The sequence below is a fragment of the Streptopelia decaocto genome (assembly GCF_964273445.1).
Source record: "Streptopelia decaocto genome assembly, chromosome: 3".
NCBI lineage: Eukaryota > Metazoa > Chordata > Aves > Columbiformes > Columbidae > Streptopelia > Streptopelia decaocto.
Window position 1 is genome coordinate 31,630,905 of NC_138656.1, and position 14,941 is coordinate 31,645,845.

The 14,941-nt window shown below is 38.5% G+C and overlaps 1 protein-coding gene across 1 annotated transcript in view; it reads left to right on the top strand.

Moving 5' to 3' along the window:
• The window catches only part of LRFN2 (leucine rich repeat and fibronectin type III domain containing 2), a gene marked incomplete at both ends in the record, with an annotated part of 39,723 nt that extends 25,335 nt beyond the window's left edge, over window positions 1-14,388 (top strand). Inside the window, one exon of the mRNA XM_082048470.1 lies at window positions 13,470-14,388. Coding sequence (XP_081904596.1) covers window positions 13,470-14,388 — 919 coding nt within the window. The remainder of the gene's footprint in view (window positions 1-13,469) is intronic.
• Window positions 14,389-14,941: the final 553 nt, after the last annotated feature.

The window sequence follows — 14,941 nt, forward strand, 5'->3', positions numbered from 1 at the left end:
AAAAAGGCCTTGAGATTTTCTGACACAGGATTTTTCTTACCTTTGTGATCTATTGGTAAAGGCATAAGAAACAAAATAGAGATGTGTTCTGCTTGAGATGTCTCCAGAGACTGTGGAAACAAATGTAGCTTCAAAGCAGACTTAAAGGGCGAAAGACAAGTCTTGTCAGACTGTTCTGATTTTGCTTCCTTGTAATTATTTTTTTGGGGAAAATGTGGACATTTCTCTTTCAGACACCTGGGTATGGGCCACATCCTCCCCTCTTGTTTAGTCAGAGTTCCTGTTCAACAGCTTTACAGCTTCATTTCTTCTGTTGGTGAATCTCCCTCCTTCTGTCATTTTGGTGAGGCAGAAAAATAAGGAAGGAAATTTAAAAAAAAATTATATATATATATATATATATATATATATATATATATATGAATCACCTCTCTCCAAAACTGGCTGACTTTTCCAGAAAGAAAGAATGGTCATCTCATCAGTCAAGATGCTCAAGTCTAGCCCTCATTCTTTTCTGAAGCAAAAAAGACATATACTGTGTCTTGCTGAAGTTCTGCCACAGACTGATGGTAGTGCCTACTCAAATTCCACACGTCATGTGGACAGCACTGTCTTGGCGTGACCTAGAATGGGAACTCAGTCATTTAGAGAAGGGAACTTGGAGCCCAGCAGCTGTGTATCAAGGGATGCAGGGGCAAGTTTAGGATGCCACCCAGCCCAGCCCACTGCAGAGAAGCCAAAATCAGCAGTTCAGCTAGTGGACCACAGTTTTGCAGGACTTCATAAGGGAAAAAAATTCTTGTCTAGTTCATTCCCTCACTCATATACCCTGAACTGCACTCCAGTACTTCTGGGGTGATCATTTATCGAGAAAAGAAGGAAAAATGCTTTTGTTCTTTCTTGACTACAGATGTAAGGAACTCTCCCAGTCCATGTAGTTGTTAAGGAGGGACATGCTTAAGTTTCCTCTGAGGGCTATATTGACTATTAGAAATGTTGAGTCAAATGTCCTTATTGACAATACTCATGATAAATATATGTATGGGAAAACAGTGTCATAGAACTACTGTACCCTAGAATGCAGTGCTGGCTGTGGTCTCCCAGAAGCCTGGAATTTTATATGTCTATGTCATTATTTTTTTTAGCCTCCTTTCTAGGAATGATAGAGTCTGACTTTTTCCTCCTTAGTCTTTTCAGAGGGACCGCGCCAAGGTTTTGGTTCTGCTTAGTGTTATGAATCAATGCTCGGATCATCTTTTGTGCTCCTAAAGATCAATGAGCTTTTGGTAAATTTCTACTACTGATCATTTTGACAGGATGAGGACAACATCCTTATCTGATAGTAGAGCTGACAAACGATTCTGTATTCTCCAAGTGGGCTAAAACTGTGGGTTTAGTATCATCGTGTATTTGATTTGCATTTTGTTCCATGCTCTCCTTTTTTAGCTCTCAGGGTCAATTTTGCATGTCCTACTCACTTATGTTATCGGAGTTACAGCAGGAGAGCTCAAAGATTTTACAGAGTGAAGAAGAGAGTTTTGCAGGCTTTACACTTCAAACTCTGCAGACCAGAGCAATCTGCCAGTCTCTTCCTTCATTACTCACTGCTTTGAAAGCTTTTCAAGCAAAGATAAAGAAAAAAACATTCTTTCATTTCACTTTCATCAGTATATGGCACTCTTACACATATGACTCCACAGTATTTATAGATCTTTTCAATGAAACTGTTCACAAGCTGTTTTCTGTTGTCTGTGATGACCTTATATGACTGCGTATAACATGTAGAAGCTTTTGTTCTACTGGTGGACAATGAAAAATCCATGACTGCAACAACCTTCAGGTATGATGATTAAGTAAACAAGTAACGATTGATAAAGAAGGTGATTGGTAAAGAAGTAATAAACCTAGCAGATCTGCATGTAGCTATAACAGACTGATGGCCACCTTATATTTGTTGCAGCTGGTTTTCATGTGAAAGCTTATTAACTTGCTGATCACCTCATTCTCTGATCCTATTTGATCCTGAGAGCATATTCAGCATAACTGCGTAACTTAAGCTGTAAGTGGATAAATCTCAGGAGCCAGGTAAAACTTTATAATCAGTTGGAGAAGTTGAAACATCTGAAGAAATTCTAGTTTATTCTTAATGTTACACTGTCAACCCTAAACAGATCAGTTGTGGATCTCTGAAATAAAAAGGAGACACGAAATTTGAGTAGTGTTGTATTTGTAAACTCATTTAATAGGTAACCTTGCTTTAAAGTATGATTCAATTGTGCCCAAGTACTTCCAAACCTTCTGTGTACTTTCTGTGACTGAGAAGTAACATGAGGAGGGCCAAATAAGTATTTGCAAAGTGAGTATTTGCAAAGTATGTGGCTGATGCCTGGAAGAAGAAAATACAGTAAATATTGCTCATGCTTTCTTCTTTGCACTGGGTTTACTACTGGGATGCACAACCTGGGATTCTGAACTGCTTACATTCAGATTTGAGGTCATGTCATTAGCCTATCAGATGACTCATGTGCCAGCTTCCTTCAGTTTTCTGGGTCTCATTTTTAACATGTAAGGAACTAGTAGTTTACTTTTTAGTATTTTTTGTTCAAGTACTAGAAATCTGTGGCACTTGCTTAAGATCCTTTAGCAGAAAACATATTTCTAGGTGACAATATGTTACCATTGGAATCTATCATTGACTTATGCTTTTCTTCCTCCTGGAGTCATAAAATTATAATTTAAAACTTGTTTTCTTACTGGATGAATTTTACTTTCTTTTTCAGTAATGTATTTGTCACTTTTCACACAGCATGGTTTCAGTCCAGGTTCAGCTTTGAAAAAAGCAGGGTACCTCTGGTTGCTGAGAAATGCTTTTATCTAATTTTGGTATCACAAACTGAAAGGACGCAACTGTGTTCTGGCCTTTTGTAAAGCATTCCGAAATTCAACATTTCTGTGTCTTTCTAGCCTATTTGGTCCTTCTAGCTTTCCTTCTCCTTTGCTTTATGTACAATACCCAGAAAGTGGCAAAATGTCAAATCTCTGCTTTAGGAAATGCCTTTTTTACAAACATATGCTGCTGGTGTTTGTTTTGTTTTGTTTTGTTTTGTTTTGTTTTGTTTGTTTTTTTCCCTAGGAGACAATGATTTTGACCATTAGTGATTTTTGCACCCCGTGTTCTCATTCTGCAATTGAAAAAAGAAAAAAAAATTCCCCAATGTTATTGAGAAAGTCAGCCTGAATCATTCTGAGTCTCTTTACCTTGTGCATTGGTGTGCATGTTTCATAGAGATTTGTGTTGCAAAATATTTTCTCCCTCTTATAATACAGAAACTAAAATCTTGATGGTCGATAGTAAGTTTGTTATTCGAACTTTTACTTACTGTTTTTCAAAAGGTTTTCTTAATTTAATAGAAGCAAGCAATTCTACTGTATCCATTTTAGATAGTAAATGGTATTTCCAATGTTTGTTGAGAGGCTAGAGGGTTGGGTCCTCCATCTTACAGTTTTCCTGCTTCCTTTTCAAACTGCCTGTGATGGTAAAAATCTCTCCAAACACATTTTCATGTTTCTAAACTGTGGCTATGTTCTTCTCTGAATATAGATATACTCTGGATGTATCTTTGGTAAGCTTATATTTCTTTAGATCATTTTTGGAAAATTGGCAAATGCAGCTTTCCCTTCCTCTCAATTAGGAATTAAACTCACTTTTTCAACTTCGTGATGAAAGACATGGTCAAGATTCTGGTAGATAACCATTTCCGATTTCTTGAGACTATCCACAAGTTCAGTCACTGAGGTGGGGGAAAACTTACATGATATGTGATTAAACTTTTTAAAAAGGCATAAATTGTGTTAAAACACTTTTTTAACGCAGACTGATATATCAAGGTATACACAATCTATGGGTAGTGAGACCTCTAATTCACTAGATAAGACTCTTTTGGTTGGAATAGCTTGAGTAATCCTGTCAGCTTTTAGCTGGCACCACACTTCTCCCACCAGTGCACAAAGATTTTGTGACAGAAGAGCCTGAAACAGCAGGCTGGAGTTTGCTTTGACCAGTCGATTACAAAACACAAACAAACATCACTTCGAGCAGTGCCTGGAGTTTTTGTCATTCTGGCATGACCTTCTGGAGATAAAATTAGTCTGTGTGACAGGACACAGAGTTTCTGCAGGACACATAAGTTGCAACTTCGCATAAGTGCTCTGTGTGGTAAGCATGAATGAAGTTGCTAGTAAGTCACTGAAGATCCTCCTCTTCACCTCAGCTCGAATGAGCTCTTACAGAAAAATGATACAGGCAACGGTTAACCACTATAGGATCCCAATCAGGTCTCTTTGATCCTATCATAATTTGAACAGATTTCACTGCCTGGAAATAAGTGGAAAGCCCCACTTATAACTCTCAAGGAAGGATAGTGTATAGCTGAATCTCACAGCCATGTTTTGACAGGAAAATGGCAAAATCCCTTTTGCAAAATAATTTCCTCTGAGCTCCTAAATGTGCTCATTACTTCTAATGTTGCTTCTCTCATGAGAACCTCTGTTGGCATGGTAAGGATGACCTTTTCTTGTGTAACTGTCCAACTCTGCATGAAGGAGTTTAAAAAAACTTGAGTCAGAGAGAATAAGCAAGATACTTCAGTCAAGTGGATGGGCCATTTGTATATAAAAACCTGGGAAAAGAGTGTCTCAGGTCCCACACTCTGCTTAATGACTTGAACACACCTTTCATGGGAAACTTTTATTTCTTCCATCTTTAGAAATCAGGCAGTTGTAACATGTTGTTGTGACTATCAGTAGAATAAATTCTTGACTTCAGATATGTTTTGATTAATCCCAAATTTACTGTCTGGCTTTTTGAAACATTGCTGTGAATTACAATAGCTTTCTAATGCTACATTAATATGATACAGAATGAATTTATTAGTGTGGCTATGCATTGTTGCCATAAATACTTCAATTTCATATTTACTAACAGAAATATTGTGTGGGTTTTCAATTACTCTGCTAATGAGCTTAAATATGTTTTAGTTGGATTTGAATTAATGTGAGATTTTTTTTTTTTTTTTAATGAGGCAATTAATATCTCAGATATATTGAGGTGAAAGGTGTTCCATGTGTAGCATAAGAGCTTGGGTGTGACTGGAGTTATCTCCTGTGCTGTTAAATGTTCCGAGGCTATGCGCGCATTTACTTTAAAGGTAAAATTTAATGATCAGGGGACTAAATGTGTGTTGCTGTCATGTCCATGTGAAATAAATGATAGCTTAGTCAGGGAGCTTGAAAGTCTAATTTTGTGTTGCCATACCATTAACCAAAATGTGGTTGTCCCAGTGCAGTATCTTGTACCTGGACAGCTGCACTGAGCAATTTCTTTGGTTCAGGGCATTATGGGATGGTTCTGGTAGTTTTCATTCATCCAGAAGTATCTCACCAGTTCTGTCTGCCTGCAGTTCCCTATTGTTCGCAAGATTCTGGTTGGGAATAATAAAGAGAGGAACATTTCCTCTTACTTAGAGCAATGGCTAATGACAGGGAGCAGAATATCTTGTGCCACAGTTCCTCTTTCTCAGCCTTGTGCAATTATGTGCCTTAGAAGCCTATACTTTGTTCTGTCACCTGTTGAATGACTTCAGTGCATCCCCAGGGGACACCATTTAGCAGTTTATCAGATAACACCAGAAACTTATATCCTCTGAGCTAATAGTTTAATGTGGTTTGTTTTGTTTTGTTTTTCCCCTGCAGCATAGGGTATATATTAATTATCAGTATCTCCCTGGCTCACCATCTTGTGACAGACATATCAATTGGTTTGGCTCTGCCTTCTCTTCCCCACTTCCCACACCACTTTTCCAAATGAGCAGAAGAGAACATAAGCAAATTAGGAAATAATAATGAAATGATATGTACTATCTGTTTTCTTTGACAAGACAAATTCTCTGAAGGGCAGCTGGATGCATGAGTGATGAGAAGACAAGAATCAGAGAAGCAGGAACAGATTTGTGTTTAACAATAAATATTCCATCTGAAGGCAGAATTGTGATTGTATGTCATAAACCCCCCCAAAACTAATAAAATAAAAAATACAGAAAATTATTCATGCTGGGTCGAGTTAGTGTTTACTGAATAAGTCTGACTACCTCTTGGTATTATCTGACATTTCTTTATGTTGACATGACTGACAGAGGAATTAAGCCATGTTGCTAATACTAACAACTATCTTTTTCCCAGAAATACAACTGTCATTTTTTTGAGATGCAGGTCACAGTAGGCCTCTGTCTTTCTCTTTCTCAGATTAAAAAATCTTGAATCAGGTGCCAAAAGACTGTGAAATTCCACACGGTAATATACTTGGTACATTGTTTTTTGATTCTCGAGGCTTTGTGATGATCTGAAGATATGTATTTGAGGGTTTTCTTGGCAATTTGAAAGGTCAAAAATTAATCTTAATTGGTAGCTTACTTATTTTTTAATAACATTTTAGATTCTTTTTTTCATTCCATGATTGAGAAACTGGGATGTCTGGAATGAAAACACAGCAAAAATGACAACAGTATACACCATAAAACTTTCTAGGAAATTACCAAAGTTGGCAACAAGGAAGAATGCCAACTCTGCAGTCCAGATTTGTCAATTACTTGTTCTTGCTCCCAGGCAATACATCACATGTGACATTTTCACTGCAATTCAGATCCTTCTAGTTTTCCTCTGATCTTTTATTGCCCTTTTCTCCAGACTTTTTAATATCTGTCCACCATCAGAATTCTTTCCACTGCTCTGATTCATTTTACTATCTTTCTAATTGTCTTTGCTAAAAGATCTTCACCTACATTTGATTGCACTCAACATATATTGAGCTGTTTTTCTGACCTTGGTGCCCAACCAGTGGTCAGCTGGATTTCTTCCATCATTTTGATGGCAGCCACACGCCGGATAGTGCCTTGCCAATGGCTGTTTTGAGTGTGTTTGTCATTTTCTGCCGCTCAAGACACTGCCAAAGACACCAGTTTTCATTATCTGCTTTTCCTCTTGGATCTTCCCTTACTTCAACCTTCTCTTCCTCCTTCTTCCCTTACCTGTCTTCAATGAAATAACACCTCATTACTATCTCTGTGTACTAAGAAGCAAGATCTATGTGCCACTGAACTGCATCCACCAGCTTTTAAAGGTTCCTTCATGTGGTCCTTCTTCAGGCAGTGAACTCCTTCTGCTGATTACCCACTCTTTTTACATGCTCTTTAGCCAGTCTTTCTCCAGTATGTCACCACTGATACTTTCCGTCTCCCCTTTTTCGACTATCCTACTTTAATCCCACTGGGACTGAAGGTGGAAACTCCACCTGAAAAGCAGAAACTCCACCAGACCCTCTACAATATTTAAAAGGGTGATTAGCTGGAATCATTAATTTTTCAGAATTAACTTCTAATATGGAATGAAGAAAAAAATCCCAAGATTTTAAAATAGGGGACAAACTTATTGATGAAATACATGAACATTTTTGGCTTGACATCTTCACTGAAAAAAATAGAATTTATCAGATTCCATTGTTAATCTTTTCTGGATCAATTTCTAGTTCTGAAAACAATCAGGGTAATATTTTGTACTTAATGTGAGTTCAGCTTTGTGTAAGAAGAAGTTTAAGAATAGGAAAGTACAGTGAGATTGATATTTTCACACTAAGGTATTACTATACAGGAAAATCAGTGTGCTAACTAACTGGAATACAATTTTACAGAGACCCAGCTATTTCTGCCTGGCACCTCTTTTCCTCTTCTTTTTCCCCTCTTCATTACAAACTGATGTTGCTTAGTGACAGAATTTAACACTACTGTTTATCAGTTTCCTCATAATCAGTGCTCACAGCTCTGCAGGTAAATTAATGAGGGCCCAGAAACCTTCCCACACACCAGAACCCCATCATCTACATTACTAATGTCTTGACATGATTTTTCAAACATGGTTCAGCAGTTAATTTTCCAAGGGCTATTTTTGATATACAGCTTTCTCAGGTCCAGGAAAAGAGAATTTACCAGCAGAGACATGGACAATTTCTTATGAGGTGTCTGCCCTAGGATACACCATGTAGATATGGACTCTCCAAGGAAGAGTTTGGGTTGAACAGCATAGGTGCTGAAAATTCACACCCAAGAAATTAAGATTTTGGTAGGGTTTTTTTTTTTTATTTTCTGATACAAGTATTTAATAAATTAGCATGACTTTCCATTTCAAACTCCTGGCATTGAATTGAAAAGGAGAAATTGTACTGCAATATAAATAGTATATAGCCCTGGATGATGATGATGATAATAATAATAATAATAATAATAATAATAATAATAATAATAATAATAATAATAATAATAATATAACCATGAGAAAAGCAACATAATCTATCAAGTCATTATCAAACTGAGTCTTGGGAGTTGCAAGTACCTTCCCAAAGGAACTTGATGGCTCTCTGCAAGTTCTGTGATTAAAGCAGTTTCAGGTTAAAACTAGATGGTATCATACCACTCTTTGATGGAGAAAAGGAAAATAATTGCCTAGCCAATTAGCCTAATCTGTCTTCTCTCTAATTTGTCTGTTTTGCATAACCACAGTATTAAACAGCAGTTCACTCACACTAATCCCCAGTGCTACAAAGAAGAAAAAAACCCATTTGTATATTACAGTGTAATCATAACATCTGCTAATTTCCTTCCATACACTACAGGCCTCTTTTGAAAGGAGATTGTTGGCATTATCCCCATTTTAAAGATGAGGAGACTTACAGTAGAGCAAAATGATTTCTCAGGAACTGAGAGTTGCTGATAAAGTAGAGTCTGATATCAGTGTAACTGATAAAGTAGAGAATAAAACTCTGGTCTCCTAAATTCTCAGCACAGTTCACTCCCTGAAAGCTTCAGTTCTCACTTGCATCTGGGATTATGAGTGAAGTCTGTAGCAAACCTTTTTCTCCTGCATTTCCAAGTAATTTATTTTCTAATTTTCTTAGTATCACCACACACAGAAGTGAATAATTACAAAATTTCTTGATTTCCCTATGTTGTGTCTACAAGGACACAACAAGGACTTTTTAGCAGTTGTGGTAAACAATAAGGTTGAATTCATAGAAAGGTGCTAGCACTGTTCTTCCTTTTGTTAAAAGGAAGACTCTCATGGGCTCATTTTGGTGTTTTCACAAAATGGGGTGTAAATCTTCATGGACTGAAGGGAATGTATGGTTTGCAAAAACCTTGTAAGCTTTAATCTCAGCCTCATAGCTCTTCATCACACATAAACATATGCTCATAGGAGCAATTGTTTATTGTGGTTCTGTTTCAGACTCTTATGTCATGCCCCAATCCTGGCCATAGGTCTTCTCCTCTTCCAATAAGTGATGCTATTGTTCCAAAGTCTGAGAGAAGAGAGCTTATTTGTAAATTAGAAAGATAATTTGTAAGATCTCTGTGCTCATTGCATTCATTAGAGGCAAGATTTTAAGAGAGGTCAAAGACATGTTCTTAGATGAATAGTTTTCCTTGGGGTATTTTGATCTTCAGATAGGACTCAGAAACTACCTTACGAATCAGGTAATGAAGTCCTGGTGCCAGTGTGGAGGAGACTGTCTGCTCCCCTTACCCCAAGGAAAATAAACTAGAAGAGAAAGACAGAAATTACTGTGTTTTATGTGTCTGGCTTCTGTAAGGAGATTTCCAAATTTCCTGTTGTCCTAACTAGGACTACATTTACACTGTTAATATATTTGAGTATTTTTTTGCTTTCCCAGTCCTCACTGCTGCTAGGGTCCTTATACTGTACACACTAAAACCTATTCACAAGCTACAATCAGCTTAAAATTAAGTAAATATTTTGTCAGTTGATCTCCGTTTGCAGTTAGTGAACTGTTACTCATTTTTCCTAAGGAAAGGTTAGTATCAAATTTAGAACTCTGTCCCTGTTCCATGCTAAGAAGCATCTCTACAAGATCACACTGCCCTGGACAGTATCAGGCTCCTTGCCTCAAGATGCTTCTGCAATTCAGTATATTTGCTACCTGAGGGCTGACAAGTAAGTACTAGGATCTTCCAAGTTTCAAAAGACAACAACTTTCAAAAGCTTTTGTTGATCGCCACTGAACCATGCTCTAGATTCTTGCTACCTGAACCCAGATTTCTGTGTTTAGCTGATGAGATGCTGAGCAAAACCTTGCAGGATCTCTGTGTAGACACAGTTTTAATGACCAATTTGCGTTTTGTGGCAGCTCCTTGCTATTAAGTTCCAATGGCAGGGCACGGTGGTCCATGATGAATGGTGCTATAAGTACAGAACAGCCATGAAGAGACTCCCCCTGTTAGGCAGCAAGGCAAAGATTGAAATGGCATCTTCCAGCTGTTTATGTTGGGGACAATCAAAGAGTCATCAATATTCCATAGTGAAAATGTGTCTGCATCAGTTTTAGGTGTGGGGAACATTAGAATATGTCATCCATCATAGCTGACTGGCAGTATGTTTGAGGAGGGTGGGCTAAAGCGTGGAGGAATGCCAAAATACTCTTACAATTTGGCAGCTTCATGAAAACAAGATTGTCTTCTCTGCAAGCTAGAAAACTGAGTCTGAGATTATTTATTTAACTCCTAATACTCCTGAACTTGGTGCTTATTCCTATGCTCAGCTGTTCTTTTACAGTAACTTTAATTTGAATATTTTACAAGAATATTTGAAGTTTATTTATGGAAACATTTTAAATTCTTCATTTTAGATGTATATGGAGAGTTGATTGCTTTTTCCATAATTTGGATTGCAACTGTGATCTTTTATATAGCTATTATTAGTCCCAATATTATCACAGCTGTAGCTTCCAGGGCTGATTGAGTTTAGAAATGACTCAGTTTCTTCTAAAGGCTAAGATGAGATTTTATGGCAAGTTTCAATACAGTTATCCTGTCTTTAGGACTGTTTGTGGCCTCACTTCTGTACATTTAAAAATGGAACAGCTTTACATTTCATGCCATTATCACTACCTACTAGTCCTTGAAATATTCCAGGCAGTTACATTCCCTTGGAAGATTGTGTGTAATTGTATTTGAAGAAAACAAGTTGTAAATGATTGAAGTTATCTGTGTTCACTCTATATAAACTGGCACAGTGTGTTAGGCTGAAAGGCTGTATTTCTATATGCCTAAGATATGTCCACAGCCATATACTATGCAAACCCAGTTGTTTGCTGTTTGCTTGGAGAAAATAAAGAGGTCTCTGTGTTTCATCAGTGCAGAACAAAAGGAACCACTCCAACAGATGCTCTGTTTTTCATAGTTATGACCCACCTCCAAGTTTATAGGGCTGACTATTCTTTCTGCTAACAGTGCTACTTGTTTGTAATGAGGTTTCACAGTGAAATGATTTCTGAAGGACTTACATACTGCAGAATTTTTTAAGCACATGGCGGGGAGTGATGGTCGAAAGTCGAGTATAGCACTAGGTGATACAGAAGGAGATATGAAGCAATTGGTGAAACTGTTCAAGAGTTTTGGGATCATATATTTGAAGATTGATAGTATTCTGTTATTCCATATATCATCCTTGGTGTGTGCATATGAAATTCCTTGAAATATTCAACAGAGTGCAGGCATTGTCTGGGCCATTGTGATCCATGGCATGTTCTCAGAGCCAGAGGGAGAGGAGAACAATTAGAAATAACTCGAGACCAACCATATTGACTATTGGAAACCATTAGAAAATATTAGAAACCATTTTATCAAGTGCATCTGTAGTTATCCAGGAGGGTTGCTTTATGATCTCTTAGCTCATTCTGAATAGATCATCTATGTCTGTGCATAACATCTCCATTATGATGATAAATGTCTCAAACATAACATTGAGTAAATGTGCCCAGGTGTTGTTTAGATTTTAGGTGTCTCTCACCAATATTTATTTTCCTTATAGAATTTTTTGTGTGTTTGTTTGCTTTTTAAAAAGAAGCCACATCCTCACCTGTGGCCAGACTGAAGGGATGTATTATGTAAGTGGCGTGAATGCATAAATGCGAAGATGCTCAGAAGCTCGTCTTTGCAGTGCCTTGATATTGCTGCTTCTCTGTGCAGGTCATTTGCCTCCCACTGCACAGAAGAACCTCTGAAGAGCTGTAGTTTATGTCAGCCGTGGTGACAATTTGAGGCTAAGGAAGCCTGGCACTCTCAAAAGCAGTATGACTTTTTCTCTGGCCAGGCCTTACCATCGCAATAACAGTCACACCAGCTTGCTGCATGGTGTAAGTGCCTGTAGGGCTCCCTTGTTGCTGGTGCTAAAGATCTGCAGCTCTGAGTCAGAATGGGTTGGTTTTAATTTCAGCTTTTCTCTCTCACTCAAACCTGTCATGTGGTGGTAAAGAAACATGTATGTGAAATCTCTTTGGTTTTATTCTTGGCTGCCCACTAGGCACTGAATCTGGAATTCTCCACTGTATTCCACTAATGTGCTGCAATTTTCAACAGTTTGTAGTGATTATAGACCTTGTTCATTCCCGTCTGCTATTTTTGAATACTATCAATGCTCTAACATTGCAAGAGTTCAAATGATTGCTTAAGTTTTGTGGCAGCAAAGAATAACATCCATAAATTACAAAATTTGGAGCACAACTTGGGCCTAGCTGTTTGGTATTTGAAAATGGTTTTGTATTTGAGTAGAATTTTTTATTTTAAAGAAACCTTCTTGCTTCCATCCCTGCACTATCCTACCTCTCCCCACACTTCCCCAGCCCATCATGCAAATTCCAGTATTTCTTTTTCACTCACACAGAGGAAGGTGGTGCAGCAAGAAATTTCTGGCAAAGAAGATGATAGTTGCATTTCTAGGAGATATTTTCCACAGTAGGAAGTAGAAGGATGGGGAAAGTAGGCGAGGGAGTGGAGAAAGAGACAGAAGTGGCTGCCTGCCTTACATTCTCAGGGCATCAGAGAACTAAATCTAGCCCTTCATCTCCACAAGGTAAGCAACCTGCTGATGTTACACAGGAAATGTTAAGGCACCTGTGAAGTGATGTGACAATGACCAGGTTCAGACTCGGCAAGTGGAAGGGCCATTTGCACACCCAGAAAGCACTTCTCTTTGTAGGCACATATTTTTATCCTGAGTTATTCGTTCAAGTTTGAATGTATTTAACATTAGGACAGATGCAAGTGAGGAGAAAACAAACAAACAAACAAACAAACAAACAAACAGGCTAGCTTGATTTTCTTATTCCCTTTATTGCATGTTTGAGAGATGGCCCTCAAAACTTGTGCATTACTGAATGCTGGGATGCAGGACTCACAGAAGCTGGGAAGCATGAATGCTTGTTTGATCTTTATGGCTCTGACTCCTCTCTGCCAGCAGCCAGTGCAGTAAACACACAGTGTTATGTCTGTTCTCCTCTCTTTTACCTTAGTGTCAAGAGTAACTATTTTTTTTTCTCTCTCTCTTTTTTTTTTTCTTTTTTTTAAAAGGATGATTCCAGCTACAAACAAAGCCTTTGTTGTAAACAACCTTGTTTCTGGAACAGGCTATGATCTCTGCGTCCTGGCAATGTGGGATGACACGGCCACAACCCTTACTGCCACCAATATTGTGGGATGCGCCCAATTCTTCACCAAAGAGGACTACCCTCAGTGCCAGTCAATGCACAGTCAGTTCCTGGGTGGGACCATGATTCTGATCATTGGAGGTATCATTGTGGCAACTCTGTTGGTATTCATTGTAATACTCATGGTCCGCTATAAGGTCTGCAACAATTCCCAGGGGAAGATGTCTAATGTCAGCAATGTCTACTCACAGACAAATGGAGCACAACTGGTTCAGAATGGAGTCTTGCCCCAGGTCAACCCCAAAGTGGTGGTGAGAAATGAACTTATGGAGTTTAACTGTCAGTCTGCACGGAGCAGCATCTCCTCTTCCTCCAGCTCTGCAAATAGCCGTGACTGTGATGACTATAGCCTCCAAAGTGAACAGGGCACATTGTCCAGTAAGTGGAGGCCCCCTTCCAGATCAAAACACAATATTGATCGGCTAATGGGAGCTTTTGCCTCCCTGGAACTGAAATGTCAGAAAAAGGAGGAGATGACAGACTCCAGAACTTCCACGGTGGCCCACCACTCGGACAAAGAGCCACTTCTGGGCCAACCGGAGTCCAAGTTTCGCAGCCTCCTCATGTTGCCTCTGGAGGGCAAAACTAAACGTAGCCATTCTTTTGACATGGGGGACTTTGCCACATCTCAGTGTTGCACCTACCCAAAAAAGATAACAAACATTTGGACAAAGAGGAGCCTCTCGGTGAACGGCATGCTTTTGCAGTATGATGACAATGACTTAAGAGGGGCAAAAGGGACTTTTGGGAGTTCAGAATGGGTAATGGAAAGCACAGTGTAAATATCAGTGTCTCCCCTGCTCCTCCTGTATTGTAAAGCATGGTTTGCTACAGGGCCATGCATTTGGAAAGAGAGGGAAAGAAAAGTTTTCAGCTGTACTGGCCAAAAAGATAAGTAAGCAAGTAAGTAACAGGGATACTAAAAGAGAAAGAAGGTCATGAAATGTGAATAGGCACGTATGGCACCATTCTTGTCTGGCCCCAACTAAACCATGTGTGAATGTTTCAAGGAATTTGCTAGTTGTGCTTAGCATTACTTTCCAAAAGTTACTCAGACTCTTGCTGAACTGTCACACAAGATTAAAAAAGGGGGGTGAAAAGAGGTTTAACAGCACAAATTGAGTTTTACAGGTTTTTTGTTGTGTTTTACTTTTTTTTTTTTTTTTTGAAGGAGACTTCTTTCTTTTCTTTTAACCACAGAAATACACTCTGTGGATATAAGACTGGTGCTAGGATATATCTGGTTGTCATTGCAAGTGACTTTCTCAAAAGTGCAGGCAGGGCATCCACAGGGACAGATCAGAGCAAATTGTTCAACATAATCTCATGGTGTTA